The sequence below is a fragment of the Pseudopipra pipra genome, chromosome 9, assembly GCF_036250125.1.
Source record: "Pseudopipra pipra isolate bDixPip1 chromosome 9, bDixPip1.hap1, whole genome shotgun sequence".
NCBI classification, from domain to species: Eukaryota; Metazoa; Chordata; class Aves; order Passeriformes; family Pipridae; genus Pseudopipra; species Pseudopipra pipra.
The window spans coordinates 25,914,527-25,930,351 of NC_087557.1; the positions used below are offsets into that span (position 1 = coordinate 25,914,527).

Sequence of the window (15,825 nt, forward strand, 5' to 3'; positions counted from 1 at the left end):
ACCCGCCGGGGGCGGTACTCGAACCCGCGGCCCTCCGCGCTCCGCGGCGCCGAGCGGGGCGGTCCCGGGGCGGCCAGTGGGAGCGCGCCTTGCTGGCAGGCGGCGGCGGCGGCGGGGCCGGAGCGGCCATGGCGCGGGCGGGGCGGGCGGCGGCCGCGGGGCCGGGCGAGCCGCCGCGGGGCCGGCGGGGGAGCAACAGCCGCGGCCCCGCGGAGCGCCTGTAGCCGCCGCCGGGCCGCAGGCTGGCGAGCCGGGGCGCGCTGGCGGCGGCGGCGGCGGAGGGGGAGAAGGAGGAGGGAGGCGGGAGCCAGCCGCCGGCCGCGCCGCCGCCCCACAAGAGGATGAAGAAGCGGAAGGAGCTGAACGCCCTCATCGGCCTGGCCGCCGACGGCCGCAGGAAGAAGCCCGCCAAGAAGGGCTCGGGACACCGGCTGCTGCGCACCGAGCCGCCCGCCTCCGACTCCGAGTCCAGCTCCGAGGAGGACGAGTTCGCGGGGGCGCGGGGCCGCTGCGGAAAGTGAGTCCCGGGGGGGCGCGGGGTCCCCGGCCCGGCCCGGCCCGGCCCGGTCCTGCTCCGGGCGGAGCTGGAGCAGCTGCGGTGCCCTCAGCGGGTCGGGTTCGCAGCTGGGGGTAGAGGGGGTGGGTGAGAGGCTGCCGGGGAACATCTGGAGCTGCACTGAGTGTGTCCGGCCCGACAGGTCGCCTGGCTGGGGGATAGAAGTATCATCGAATCACAGAATGCCCTGGGTTGGAAGGGAACTTAAAGATCATCCGGTTCCAGCCCCTGCCATGGGCAGGGACACCTTCCACTAAACCATCCTCTGGCTGTTTTCCTCTTTTCTGTCGAGTCCTTAGAGCAGCTCGGTATCAGGCGCTGATGTTGTTGAGCGCAGTTCCCCGTGTGTGTTCGGCACGTGTGGCACAGCCCTGCGAGCTGGCGCAGTGCTGCTTTTCTCAATTTTTGCCAATAAATAAGCTTCTCAGTTAAATGACAGCATTAATAATGGGCCCCTAAGAACACCTGAAAGTAGGCATATCACAGAGCAACTTGGGCTTTCACAATTTGGAACGCTCTAGAAGATATTACTTGCTGTAACATTATGGTAATACCCTGTCTTGAAGCGTGTTTTCCAAGCTGTCAAGCAGATGTGCCTAGCATAAGTTTATGTGAGCAGAGCAGGAAATTTTAGTAAGGGAAACCTGACAGCTGCTTTTAAATATGCTAGATGTGCCTCCTGAGGATAAACTGAACAGAGAGTAACCACCCTGACCTCACTTTATAGCCTTATTTATTCCTGGAAATGCTCTTTTTTAGCTCTTGTCAGCCCGAATGTGTGCTGTTACAACTCTGTCCCTCACTTTGCTAGAACAGCATTTAAAATAAAACTTCTCTAGGTACTGTTGTGTATTCACAGCCTGTTACTTTGTTTCATGCAGGGGAGATTACCTACGATGCTGCAAGTTCTGTTACCCATTATGTGCGTTCGTCATTCTTGCCGCTTGTGTGGTAGCGTGTGTTGGCTTAGTCTGGATGCAGGTGGCTCTCAAGGAGGATCTGGATGCAATAAAGGAGAAGTTTCGAACTAGTAAGTATAAATGTAACCACTCTTTCACATTTTCTTTGGGCAGTATGAAGAGCTTTAATTGCTCCGTCAAAGTCTGAAAGTACTGAGTAGATAAACTGCCTCTGAGCCAAGAACACTTGGAGGTTTGGCAAATCTGAGGTGAATGTTATATATTCTTGCCTGCTCTGTATCTTCTGAGGAACAGGGACCCTGGACTAGGTGGGCCTGTAGTTGCTTGTACATACATTTCTAAAATTCCTGACTTCAGTCTTAGGAGTGCTCTCTGCCAAAGAAAGACCCTATTAAAAAAGTTCTGAGCAGCCCTGTCAAAGCAATCTAGGGAATTATGAAAAAAAAAATTAAAAAAAAATTAAGTCCGGAACGTTTCTAAAATCCTCTGATGCTTGCTATGGTGTTACTGCAGTTTGAATGTTGCTTTGATACTGTGTTTTCTCTCTGTATCCTCTGAATGTTTTTCTTGCTGGCATTGACCTGTTCTTGTACAACTTTTACATCAGGTTGCATTTGCTTTGCAGTTACATCATGTTTAGTACTTTGAAGTATGGAGTTAATGTGAGGTGTTTTTTCTCTTAGGTCTCAGTTTATCCCTGTCCATGTAAGATTTCAATAGAATAACTTCTGTAGTGCTGAGGTGTAAGAAATGGTGAGATTGGCACCTAAAGTGTGCTCTTGGTTCTCTGTACCTCACCTCTGGGCATAAGATATGTTTTGGTGCCTCATTTTAGTGGTGTTTAAAATCCTATATATATCAAAAAACACAAGGATAAGCTAAGGAGCTGTAAGAATGGAGCAGAAGAGAGTGAAGCTTTAAGCATTCAGATAGTCTCTGGCTGCTTCAGGAAAGCCAGATAGCTGTGTTTTACCTGAGAAGCACCACTGTTGCTGTGAGTTTTGTGCCATAGCTTTGGTCTTCATCTCAGAGTTTAAGTGCCCAGGACACGAGAATGATCTTATAAGGCTGGTGAAATCAGTTCCAAAATTAGGAGGCTGCTCAGGCTGGAGGTAATCAAAGGGTTTGTTTTGCTTGTGGTAAAAGAGATGTTGAGGTGTGTGCAGAAATTTTTTGTTGTTGGTATTTAGGTCTTCCTGTTCAGGTGTGTAACTGCTGTGAGGTGGGGAGTTGTCTGCCAAGGTGGAACAGGCTGGCTGGGTGTGAGAGAAAGAACTGATGATAGATATGCTTTTATGTTAACTGATACTGAACTCTGAAAGTTATCTGTAATTCCTGTCCACCAGTTATGGAGGATACCTTCAGCTCCAGGTGCTGCCTTGTGGCTGTGAGTGTACCCTCAGCTCTGCAGTAGCTGTTCTGTGTTCTGGGTCAGCCAGCTCTTCGTGGGCTGCTCTGCTTTGAGGGTGTGCTGGCAGTAAAAGTTTTTCACGAGGACAACGTTTGTTGGCTTTGGTGTAGCTGAGTTTCATCATTCCTGTTTTACACAGACCCCTTTGTTAAAGCAGCTGTTCTCTCTGAGCAGATTGTCTGGCAGTTACAGATGGGCTTGTTTTCTTCTTAATAGCTCTGACAGAAAAGCTGTATATTTAATACTATGTCTGGTGATGAACATGTCAGATTTCCTTGCCACTGTAATAGCATGCCTAGAAGTTGGATGGGAGCCTCATAATGAGGCACAGCATTTAAAAACAACAAAAAAGCAGACAGCAAGAACAACCTGGTTCCAAAAGGCAGCACTGTGCATTGGTAAGATGTGTGGGTGAACAGAAACAAAGGCATGTGATCCATGTGTCCTACAGCAAGTTTGGAAAAGGAACGTTCCTCCTCTGAATCTTCATCCAGGTTTTTTTTCTCCCCGTAAGAGTGGATTCCTGTGGTGATATTTGCTATGTTCTGCCATCCTTTGCACAAACTGAGTGCAGTGTGAGTGCTTTTTAAAAACAAGACATCTTTGCATCCGGTGTGTTTGGAATAGGAGGAAGTCATGTGGTGTCTCCCTTTGCTTGTTAGTAATGATGCTGAGAACATGTGGTACTTCCTAGCACTGCAAAAAACTGTGGAGTCTCACTGTACACAGTGAGAGTGGCAAAACAGAAAATAATTTGTCTACAAGAGCCTCTGAAATATCTGTTCAGTGTGAACTGCTTGTGTCAAGTGCACAATTAGCTCTCAGTCTGTTTTGGCTAAAATACACTTTCCAAGGTCTTATTTAACTGGAAGTGTTATTTCGATCTTTGGTGATCCGATTCCTCTGAACTCAGAAAGTACTTTTAGAACTTGCTTCAAGAGGAGTGAAGTCATTTTTTTGAAGGTGCACAGCTTTCTAGTTGTGTGTGTTTGGGCATGCACTCCACAGGCTTCCCCTTTTGACTGGATGGGTCACACATGGAAATTCGTTCTGGGAGCTGCCAGCCACATACCACGTAGGTCCCACTGCTCCTGGCAGGCTGTTCTGGTGGCAGTTTGCTGTGGAGCCTTCCAGTGCTGCCTTACAGGGTGGAGGTGTGGATTTTGGGGAACTCTCATCTCCTTCTCAAAACCTTTGCTTATTTGTTTCTCGGACAGGGGGATTTAGGGTTGCCTAATAGAGCTTACAGCTAAACAGCTTAGTCACTGCAGATCTGGAAGGGCTGCATTTCTGAGGCTCCCTTGAACTGCTCTAAGCTGCACTGAGTTTCCCCCTTCCTGTGGTATTAACTGCAGTAATAACTGACTTTATTTCCAAGGACCTTGTTTACTGATTTGTTTACCAACAGGCATTAGTGTATAAGATTATACCTTACTTTTTCAGTTGTCTCTCTGTCAGACAGAGCAACTGTAATCACGTTAATCTCTTTGGAATTTACTTCATCATCATCAGCCCCTTTGCAGGCTTGGAAAGGGCACTGAGGTTCATTTCACCTGCCTCCTTTGCTCTGGGACTGTGGGCAGTTCTTATTTGCAGGCCCATTACTATTTCATGCTCCCCTGTGAAGGTAATGCAAAATAACTGCACTAAATAAAGACCTGCTGAGGGCTGCCAAAATGACAGTACTGTGCAAAGTGTTAAATTTAGTACAGTCTCTCTGGGTTCTCTCTGCAGATATTGGTACTCTTAAAACAAAAAAGAGCTGTCACTCTGAACGTCACTGAATCCTGAATTGGCAATAAACCCATATATAGACCCTTATTACCTTCTTTCACTGCTGTAGATGTTGCTGTTTGTGATTTGTTTTCTGCCTTTCAACACTGTTTACCCAGACATCTTGTTTTGTTTTTTAAACATATTTAATTATTTTTTCATTTTTTCTAGTGGAATCTAATCAAAAGACATCATTCCAAGAAATTCCTAAACTGAACGAAGATCTGGTGCAGAACCAAAAGCAGCTAGAACAAATTGAGACTGGAGAACTGGGGCTGAATAAAATTTGGATAAATATCACAGAGATCAGTAAACAGGTGAGAGGGATCAGTACTTGCTTGTAGAAAATAATAAAATATTCCTTTCAATTTTTTTTTCCAGAAATTAATTTTAAGTGCAGTGCTGAGGTTTTATCTACAGTCTACTGTGACCTTATGCTAAATTTCTGCTTTTAAAGTTAAAATAGAGTGTAAATCTCATTATTACACAAGCAGAAAACAGCCTGAGCATCCAGCTGGGCTGGAGACTGATCACAAAGAGGAGAAATTGCGTAACTGGTGCAAAAACTTGAGGCAGAATTTAAACCTCAGAACTGTGCAGTTCTTAATTTTCCTGCCAAATAGTTGTGATGTTTACAATGAGAGATTTGACATTTCCAATTTCTGAGAGTGTTTTGTAAGAGTTACCTGGCTCAGTGCAAGCTCCTGTTGCTACAAGTGAAGAAGTGGTGAATATAAAATCTGCTGACACACACTGAGACTCTGAGCTGGTGTAAATCTTGGCACTGTTGACACTGCTAGAACTAAGCCACTTACCAGTGAGCTATTTCCTTAATAGAGCTGCTCTATTAACTCACCCTTCAAATGAAGCATCCAGCAAGGCTCTTCCTGAAATTTTTGCCCCGGAGGGTAAAAGTTCAGAGCTGCTCACAGTGAATGGTGTCAGGAGGTGTGTGTGGGGAACCCTCCTTGACACGGGTGCTCTGGGTTTAATTTTTAGGAGTCCTGAGGTGCCTGCTCAGATTGGTTTTTCTTCAGTCCTGTGTGGTGGTGAAGTGCTTAATAAATGTATCTGAAAACTTGATTTGCTTTCTTTGGCATCTGATAGTCTGCTTTATCCTTCATGGGACTTTTAAAATGCTCTTATCTGCACCTGGATGTTAAAGATACTTGCACATGGTTCTTGCAGGCCCTCAGGTTACTTCAGGGTCTGGTTCAGTCTGAGCCAGATCTTTTGGGGTTCAGAATTTAGTTGCTGGGTTTTTTTCCATGAATTGTTGGGATGTGCTGCTGGGAATAATCTCAGCCAATATTTACAGCTGTGGAACTAGAGTCTGCATGCCAGCTGATCTACATTGACCTACTGCAAAATTAAAATCTTTCTCATTTCCTCAGCTTGCGAAACAACTGTTTTTTTTTTAACCAGAAGAAAGTGGATTTTATCCACTCCACCTTTGTGTTGTCAAGCGTGAGAAGAAATTATTTCTCTTCATCTTGACTGCTGATTGCTACAAATTGATCTTGAAGTGAGAGCATTAGTGATGAATGACTAGCATGCGCTTTTTAATTTATTTGACAACCTCCAGATTGGAATGAATAAGTAATCATGAAGATGCATTGAATAACTTGCTGTCAGGGACAATCAGGTGACAGAAACTGAGCTAACCTGCTGTGCATAGGTTGCCACTGGTCCCCTTCTGCAGCAGAAAGTTTGGGTGATCTGTGCAACTTCTTTGCCCATCACTCGACTAGAGAAGTTGCGTGGCTTCGCTGGGTTTTGCCGGGCAGGTTTGGTTGCTAAATACAAAAGTGGATGACTGTTTCCTCCATGTAAGGATTTCTTGCACAATCTTTAAGTCTTTCTTGGGCAACAGCCTTTCTCTAAGAGGACGAATGTAAAATTGGCAGAGGGTACCTTACTGAAAAGAAAGGGCTTCTATGGCTTTCATTCAGCTTAAAAAAAAATTAAATAAAAACTTGCTCCTTTGCGAGAAGCAGAATATTTTAGTGTAACCTAGGCAGGATTTCTAGAGAGAGGGGTGTTTCGTGTGTGTGCATATATATTTTTGTATTACTTTTATGTTTTAATGTTACACATTAGGTCACTAGTATTGGGGAAGGTCAGAATCAGGATTATGTTGCCTAACTCTAAGTATTCCTTTTTGGTTTTAGGTATCACTATTGACCTCAACAGTAAATCATCTCAAAAACAACATAAAGTCTGCTGCTGATCTGATTTCTCTTCCTCTCACAGTAGAGAAACTTCAGAAGGTAAGCACTGTAAATGTAGCTATCACTAAATGCATTCTGTTTTGCTGATCTGCAGCTGGGCTCCTGGGGACAGCAGTGACAGCAGGAGCTACCTGATTTGCATGCAAAGAATATTTGCTTCCCTTGTCCTTAAAATTTGACTTCATATACTTGATATTGTATGGTCCTGTGATAATATATGGCAGGTAAAAAATTTGAAGGCCTTATTTATCCCCTTTGGAGATGCATTTGTTTGTATTATGTTGTCACATCTTTACCTTGGAGCTGATCTTTCTGTTTACTTCAAGTTGCTAATCTTAATATCGTTTAAGACACATGGAAGTGTCTGTCTGCAGTTTTATAACTGTTTACCAATAGGTTGTTTGTTTAGCTTTTTTAATTGGAAAATAAAATGGATTGCTCTCTGTTAATGCAATGTCTTACCATGTGCCTTAGCTGAGCATTCTTTACCAAGAACTGTCCTGTTTATTTTGGTATAAAGAATGGCTTGTTGATACTTGCCAGGTCTTCCATGGCAGTTCTATTTATTTAGCAATAAACATTTATATTTGGCTAAGGCCTAATGTGAGCTTTGTGGCATTATGGGTTTCCATGTCTCGTTTCCTATCCCTACAAAATTAATGTGTAATCAACAAGCTAGTGATATGCAAAACAATTAAGTGTGGTTTGGCTGATTGGGCTGCCAGGATTTCTTTTTTTTCTGGGAGGAGTACAAAGCTATTTCTTAAGCTTCTTACTTGCTGGTACAGACATGCTGGGTGTTCATTGTGTCCTAACAGAAGTAAGTCTTAAGACTTGTTGTATCAGCAATAGTGTGGCCAGCGGGACCAGGGCAGTGATTGTCCCCCTGTACTCAGCATTGGTGAGGCCAAATCTCAAATCCTTTGTCCAGTTCTGGGCCTCTCATTACCAAGAAAGACATTGAGGTGCTGGAGTGTGTCCAGAGAAGGGCAACAGAGCTGGTGAAGGGTCTGGAGCACGTCTGGCGAGGAGCAGCTGAGGGAGCTGGGGGGGCTCAACCTGGAGAAAAGAAGGCTCAGGGGGGAGTTTTCTGCTCTCTACAATTACCTGAAAGGAGGTTGCAGCAAGGTGGTGGTGGAGGGGTCTCTTCCCCCAAGGAAGAAGTGATAGGACAAGAGGAAATGGCCTCAAGCTGTGTCAGGGGAGATTTAAATTGGATAATGGGAAAAATTTTTTCACCAAAAGGGTTGTCAAACATTGAAACGTTGCATTGAGTCACCACCCCTGGAGGTATTGAGAGTGCATGGGTAGGAACTCGGAGACGTGGTTTAGTGGCAGCGCTGGTTCAATGGTTGGACTCAAGAGGTCATTTCCAACCGAAGTGATTTGCAGTTTTGAGTGCAAAGAAAGTTCTTAATTCTTCAAGCTCACGTGCATATTTTTGTGGCAGTCTGCCTGCGGTTTCACTAACAGAACATTGTGTTTAGCAGATTGGAATTTTGGGACAGTGCAGTTTGAGGAAGGCTGAGATTTCTGTCATCTTCTTTATTGCAGACTGTAGCGACCATAGGTAGCACTCTTACCAGTGTGGCTCACGATGTTGAAAATATACAGACAGCTATTGAAGAATACAAGAAATCCATAGAAATACTCCAGAATGATGTGGTAAGAAAAATGTACTGATTTAACACTGTTTTAATGGTTACCTGACTAATACGAAGAAAGCTAAAGAACTGTGTGGAGTTCTCCTTAAGCCTTCAAAATACTTTTGAGGTTTCAGTAGGTTGGCACATTAATTAGCTAATCTTCTAATCCCTGCGTGTCATCTATTATATGGTACCAAGGATGTTATTTCTTTGTAGCCAGAATTTTTGTTCCCTACTGCACTTCTTATCCTGCATATTTTTGCTTCCTACTCCTCGGATGTGGAGCCTTGGAAACTTTGCAGAGTACTGCTTATGATAACTGCACTGTTATAGGCTTGAGGATGGTCAGAAAATTGAGATAGAGTTTTTTGTTTGAATTAAGGATGCATATACATCTGAAATTACTGACTGTCCTTACCAAAAACTACTTGCTGTATTTATACTGACCTCTCACTGGGGGTTAAACTGAGCCAATAATTACAGATTTTCAGCTAAACTGCAATACAGCCTTACTGTAATTCTTCCAGACAAAATCTAAATTAGACACATAATAAAGCTTGATTCAGTCACTGGGTTCTACAAAAACATTGCAGATATGGCAGCGTGTATGGCAGAAAATGTGCATCATAATACTTCATTAAATGGAGAAGAGCTAATTAGGAGTGCTTAATAAAAATAAATTTGGACCTTATGTGTTTGAAAGAGAAAACTCTTATTAGCCTAGTTAAAATACTGCATGCACAACAGACATGAATGACTGTAATTGTAGCAGAACATCCTTAGCAACAGTCTGCCAGTTATTAACAGCTTATTTATAGGCATTTGGTAATGTAATTTTCTGCTTCTTTCCTTAGAAGGAATTAAAACAGATACCTTCACTTCCCTCCACTGTTGTGCCAAGGACTGAGAGAAACCAGACAGAAAATTGCAAAAAGGTATTTTTTCCCCTTGCATAAGGAATTTTGATACAAGTGTCATGCATATGTCACTTACCTGTGTGTTTCACAGTGCTGTAATCTGCAAAATGTATGGTTTTTATCAAGCAATACAAATAGCATTCTTCAAAACAAAGCATAAGATCATTTTCCTGTAGTTTGTTCCTGTGTATGTGCAAACAGGAAAGTGCCCTGGTCTAAGAGTAATTTTTTTTTTTTTTTTGTATTCTGACTGGGTGAGTAGTAAAAAGACTGAAACTGATATCTGACAAAATGTAGGTGTACTTTGCTAATGTAAATGGAAATGAGTTAAAGGCTCATGGAGTGGGTTTTATGGCAGGTACTTGCTAATCTGAGCAAATTTGGGAGTGGCATGAGTCACCCTCAATGTAATGAGGTGTGGAAAGTAGTAATTCATCAACAAAAAAAAAAGTTTAATGTGTGGGCGTTTAGCTGAATGGGTTGGAAGGGAATAACTGCACTTGCTTACATTTAACACAGTCAATATCTTCCTCAAAAATTAATCTCCTGTATAAATATGCCCAGTACATGTTTTCTGGGGCAAGACAGTTGGTGTGCTTACAGAGCTTGACCTGGAAAATGAGATGAATAGGCTTTCTGTGTCCACTGGCACAGCTGAAGTGATTACATTAGCAACAAAGAGGTTGCTAGGGAAGAAGTTTGCAACCCCGGGGAAGGTTGCAACCTGAGGAGGAATCTCGGTTTCAAGCTTTGCAAGTCGGAGTAACTTTCTGGAAACTTCCAGCTGGATGTTTTCATCGGTGTGGGTGGAGAGCCAGCCCTGCAGTCTGCCCGGCTAAACTGGGTCAGTCGTGTTGGTAATAGCAGGAGTGCTGCCGAGGCTGAGTAAACTGACACGTGCTGGGTTTATATTTCAGGAAAGCCAGGCACTGCATGCAGCTCTGGAAGAGCTAAATAACACCGTGGTGGTGTACCGAAAGTTGAATGACATCAGGCTTCTAAATGTGGATTCAGCCATTGGCAACCTCAGCCGGAAGGTTACGCTGTTGGAAAACTCTCCCCTCGTTGTGAATAATCTGGACAAAAGAGAGAACTTGTCTACCAGTGTGGTAAGTATTTGATGGCTGAGGTAGTTTTTTAATACCTTCCTTACACTACAGACATGGCTTTTCAGACCTAACTAAAGAAAATGTCAGAATGAGACCTGAGATACTGAGGATTTCGTTAGGAAAGGCTGGAATTCATTCTGTATTTCTGAACAGATAACCAACATTAAGAGTATCTCTGAAGCAGTATCTCGTTTCTTCCCTGCAGATTCTACAGAAAAATGCCCAAAACACTGTGACATTTAAGACTTGGGTGATTGCTTTATGGAGCAGGAATCACAAACTGAACTATGTTTTAGGAATCACTTTGGCACAGGTCTGTTAAGACCACTCAGGAGCCAGGTGGGATTCTGCATTGTTCAACAGTACTTAAATTCTAAAAACAAACAAACAAACAAAACAACAACAACAAAAACACCTAGATATGTTCATAAATTCTTCCACTGCCTTCTCTATACCTTACTGGGGCCAGTCAGTGAGAATATGTTCTGTATATTTAGCAATAAAGGAAGGTGCTGATGTTGCTGTGGTAAATTACATAACCCATTTTTATAACTTCATGTTTATTCTAGCAGGTATCTGCCCTGGTTTTTTCCTGCTTCGTGCCTGCCAAATTTGAAGGAAATAAGCTCTATGTAGAAAACAAAAAGCACATGAATAAACTCTGCTCTGTTCTTTTTCTGCAGGGGAATGATGCAACTACCTCTCTAAAAGTGGAAAATGAAGATCAACTAGATAGTGAAACTCAGTCAAATACAGAACTGAAGGTAAAGTAAGCAAATACAAATTACACTGGATTAGTAGAGCATGTAATTGTCTTTCTAATCATGTTTGAAATGAACCTTAATTGAGCAAAGGTCTGGAAACAGTCTGCTCTGATCAAGTTTTTTAAAAGTCCAGACTAGGAGAGCTTACCCAGCCCCTTTTGGGGACAGGAAGCCAACTGAATAAAAGTTGCAGTAGTTTAAAGTCTTGCCATTCTGACTACATGTGGGACAGCACAGCAGAGCTGCTGTAGTGTCCTTCCATGCAGCTGAGAGAATTTTGAGACATTCAATTCATATATAAATGTTCACTCCAAGTATGTTTGACTGTTTCATATTGTGGTTTTTCAGTGTCTTGTCCATTTCTATAGGGAATATAGGAACTAAATGTCAGATTCTTTTGAAATTGGTGTCTGCAAAATAGTCTGTTTTTCAGGTTGAGGTACTGATTCTGTTGTATGTGAGTTTATTCCTATCATATTTCCATTGATTTTGTTTGTTTGTTTGTTTTTGTTTTAAAATCTTGTTTATTATTTTAAACTTGATCAGCCTGGATCAGTGACTCAAAATTGCTTGCATATTTTAAATTACTACCTTTCCTGATCATCTGCCTCTATTGAAGGGGTATTTTTTAAGATTTTTTTTTCCTCTATATATGTAGGAAGCAGGAACTAGAGATTCTCAGGTATCAAAACTAAGAGAGAAGCTTCAGCTGATCAGTGCTCTCACAGGCAAGCCAGAAAATGACAGACCCATTGAGACAACAAAGAATGGTAAGAATATCTTGTAGTTGTACTTCCCTGTGTAACTCAAAGGATAACTAATGAAGGTGGATAATTTAGACCATTCCTTAAGATTTTGATGAAGGTTATTTTAGTTAAAGTGGTACAGAAAATTGTATATGACTCCAGAAGCTTGAAGGTGATTTTCCATATGTATGGCAGGACTCACATCAGTAGCTTGTGTTTGAAGGCATGCAGCAATTAACTTGGAGAACTTTGCACCCAGTAACACTTGGGTTTGCTTTTTGAAAATCTAAGTGTAACATAGAGGAAAGGTCTGTGTCTCTGCTGACTTCAGTTCTGCATTTCTGCTGTATACATCCAGGTAGTGCTGAACATCAGATTTTAAATACTCCGTTACAATAGAACTGTGCTGCTTGCTCATTCCAGGCAGGAGCTTGAAAGTTTAGACCTTGCTATTGGGGAATATTTATATTGATAAGATGAAAACAACTCAGGGGAGCAGATGTAATTTGCTTAATAAAGCTTCCTCAGCACCCTCAGAGTGGGAAGCAGAAAACACTTCAAGTCATTCTTTGTATGGGAGTTTACAGATACATATCTCCTAGTACAGAATGAAAGATTAAGGCTGTGTCCTAAATTTCTTCTTTCAGTTATTGGTAAAAGAGGACAACACTTCTGTATTCTGAAATAATTTTGCAGCATTCCTATCCCATACAGCATCTGTGATGCAAAAAAAATATATAAATTCAGTTTTATTGGGTTTTTGTTTGGTTTTGCTAACTGTAATTCTGTGGAATTAGTAAGACTAATAGAAATTGTTTTGTAACAGTTGAAAGTAGTCCAAGTACTACAGCAAAGCCCACAGACCTTTCGAGGCTGACTTCAAGGTCAGCTGGTGACAACACAGAGAGTAATGGGCAGCTGAGCCATCTGTCCTTACCAGGAATTTCCAGCATCAAAGGTATGTCCTTTCTAGGCTGACCTTTTTTTCTGAGTATTTCATATAAATGTTTAGGAGGCGATAAGTATAAGCGTTCTGGGAAAAGTGAGGTCAATTTTTAAAGCTTGAGAACTATGGGTTTTAATAAAAAAGTAATTAAGAAAACCCCAACAAAATAACTGAAAGGAAAGAGTAGCATGTAAAAGGAAAGAAAATGAGATTTAAGCAGGAGTGTGCATTATAAGTGAATTATAATTGTTTTGAGTACGATGGGGAGAGAAGTCAAGGGCAGAGTTGGTGTGCTTGAAGGAAAAAGAAGTAGATGTGAATGTGTGTGTTCTGGGTCTTTTTTTTCTTTTCTCTGTTTATTTTTTTAAGAGAACACTGCCTGATCAGATGAATGGTTTCTGGATCTTGCTGTTCAGTCTCTTCAGCTACTGAAAGGGCAACTCTTTGCATCACGAAGTGAATAGACACTTTTCCCTTTATATCATCTGCACTGTTGGTATAGCAACAGTCATTCAGAGCTTGCTTTTGAGGAGGATAACTGCATCTGTATGCACTTAGTGGTTGTAAAATGGGCTGCTAGCTGTTGCCAGAAATAGGGATTACTTTTTTTCAGATTTAGTGTAATTTAATCCAGAAATGTTCATGCTTTTTTCTCCTAAACTGTTACCAACAGCTTGTGACAACACAGGAGGCAAACTCCACACTCAGGGATGCTGTACTTAATTACTGGGTAGTGAGACAGAGTGCTGTAAAACTGGGAAAGCAGCTTAAAGGATATTCCTGTGTACTTAAAGGAGCTACTTCTCAATCCTTGTTCTCTTTGCAGATCTTCAGAATTTGTTTGAAAAAGCACCTGAAGCTGCTGATGGGAAACTCTCATACGAAGATCTTCAAAAGTTGCTTGGCTCCACAGCCCAGGAGTCACAGAGCTTTAAGAAATTTGACACAGATGGAGATGAGAAATACACACTAAAAGAACTGAGATTAGCATTAGGTGTATAGGATCTATATTTAGAAATTTGATATTGGTGGATGTTACTGTAGCTAAAGGAAGCTACAGGACATGAAAAACTATGTCTGCACTTTCCCAGTGTTTTACTGATCTTTGGAGCTAAATTACTGTACACATTGCCACCTCTTTTTTTCTCTTGCATTTATTGAAAAGAAATTTACAAGTTTATATGTCTATAGGACATAATATTGGGACTGTGTTAAAATCCAGAAAATTCCCAAACTTGGAAACATTTTCCTCTCATTCTTTCCTTTCCAAAGGAGTTCTTGGTTTTAATTTAAAATGTGTACATACTAAAATAAAACTATGGTTTTATATTTCACTGAAATTTGCCTTAAATTAGAGAGCTGCACTTTATGTAGAGCAGAAGAAAATCCGTCTTGTAAAGATGGGCTGCTTCTGCTTGTAAATATTTGAGATAGAGTAAATTATGCATATTTAAGGGGAAGTTTGTGTCAGGGGCTGTGTTGGTAGTAAGTGGTTTATAATGAGAGACTGAGCCTGAAATGGGTGGTTAAGAGCTTCAGCTGAGTTTCTGATTTTGACTAAGTAAATCCATGAATGAGTTTGGCCTCAGTCAGAGGAAAGCAGGAGGGGTAAGTCATGCCCATCGATAGCAGGATGTATTTTTAAAGGGAAGAGCTGAAAGTGTTTTTATATCAAAGCCTACAGGAGCAATTAACTTGCCAAGTGCTTGGGTTTTCACTTCAGCATTCTTTAAGCTTTGCTGTGCTGCATCCAGATTATATTTTGTGAGATGAGCCTGCCTATTTATTTTTTTTAATGAACATATTGAATAGCTTTATCAGATGCTTAAGAGGTAAAAGCCTACAGTTGCAGCCTGCTGAGTAGCTCCTGAAGAATTCGTGCTTCGGCAGTGCACTGCTACACTCCAGGGTGTGGAGCAGGTGGGAAGGCCCAGAGTAGATTTGTGAGCTGTTTCCTGACTATTGGGACCGTGGTCACTTCTTGGTACCTTTATTTTTTTGTGTCCTTGCCAACAGAAGGATGTAAAAAGCAGGGTAGGCACATGCAATGGCATTGTCATTCTGTACTGAGACCTGGTTTGTAAGTGAGAATTCCTTACTGCAGAGGAACTTAAAGGTCTGTTTGTAGTAGTGGATCTAAACACAGAGTATATTTGTAACCTTCTGGAACATAGAAAAATGACTTTTGAAGAGGGGATTCTCACTTGCCGGCTGTATCAGAGCCAAATTGGGTGATTTTGCTCACAAATATCACTGATCTTGTTTTTTGCATGATTAGTGAAGCTGCCCGCCTTGCTGAAACATCAGTTTATGCGGAAGTTGGTTTGCAGTTGTTGACTTTTATATAACTTTAGACTGGATGTTTTATCAATAATTGTATTCTGGAAGTATGAATCAGCAAAGGAATGTACAAAATGGAACCCTGTTATCCATTTCCTCGGCTTCTTTCACTGTTGCTCTTCTATCCTGTTTGGGTAATGCTGATGTCACCCAATACCAAAATGCTTTTGATGTGACGTTTGAAAATGCAGTATTTAAAAACAAAACAAAACCAACCAACCTTGGCTTTAGAGAGGGCAAGAAGCAAACACTCACTTCTTGCTGCTTCCCACGCCCTTTTATACACTACTGTGTAATTCCTTAACCAAATAATAAAAAAAAAAAGGCAATAAAATTTAACCATTCTGATATTTTATTTGTACATACTGTATCATAGCCATATGCCAGAGTTTGCAAAGTATTTTTGGAAGTTTTATTTGTATGAAATTTAACTTACCTTAAAATTTAAGGGATTACGCTACTGCCA

At 41.8% G+C, this 15,825-nt stretch overlaps 1 protein-coding gene across 3 annotated transcripts; it reads left to right on the forward strand.

Moving 5' to 3' along the window:
* The first annotated feature begins 245 nt into the window (after positions 1-245).
* EFCAB14 (EF-hand calcium binding domain 14) lies at positions 246-15,698 on the forward strand. 3 transcript variants are annotated; one of them, XM_064665307.1, is made up of 11 exons: positions 249-517; positions 1,438-1,586; positions 4,832-4,977; positions 6,832-6,930; positions 8,446-8,556; positions 9,395-9,472; positions 10,372-10,563; positions 11,247-11,327; positions 11,986-12,097; positions 12,900-13,031; positions 13,846-15,698. In XM_064665307.1, exons 1-11 carry the CDS (start codon positions 342-344, stop codon positions 14,019-14,021), a joined length of 1,452 nt encoding a protein of 483 aa, XP_064521377.1. In that variant the 5' UTR covers positions 249-341; the 3' UTR covers positions 14,022-15,698. The 3 variants fall into 3 exon arrangements, with proteins under 3 accessions (XP_064521378.1, XP_064521377.1, XP_064521376.1); XM_064665306.1 differs by having other exon boundaries at positions 251-517; positions 9,392-9,472; XM_064665308.1 differs by lacking the exon at positions 12,900-13,031 and having other exon boundaries at positions 246-517; positions 9,392-9,472.
* Positions 15,699-15,825: the final 127 nt, after the last annotated feature.

What these genes read in the sequence shown, in the direction of transcription:
- EFCAB14 (XM_064665306.1), top strand. Translation starts at nt 342, where the DNA reads ATGAAGAAGCGGAAGGAGCTGAACGCCCTCATCGGCCTGGCCGCCGAC. An exon ending in AAAGGAGAAGTTTCGAACTA is followed by an intron (nt 1,587 to 4,831) that starts GTAAGTATAAAT and finishes CATTTTTTCTAG; the next exon opens with TGGAATCTAATCAAAAGACA. An exon ending in CATTGAGACAACAAAGAATG is followed by an intron (nt 12,098 to 12,899) that starts GTAAGAATATCT and finishes GTTTTGTAACAG; the next exon opens with TTGAAAGTAGTCCAAGTACT.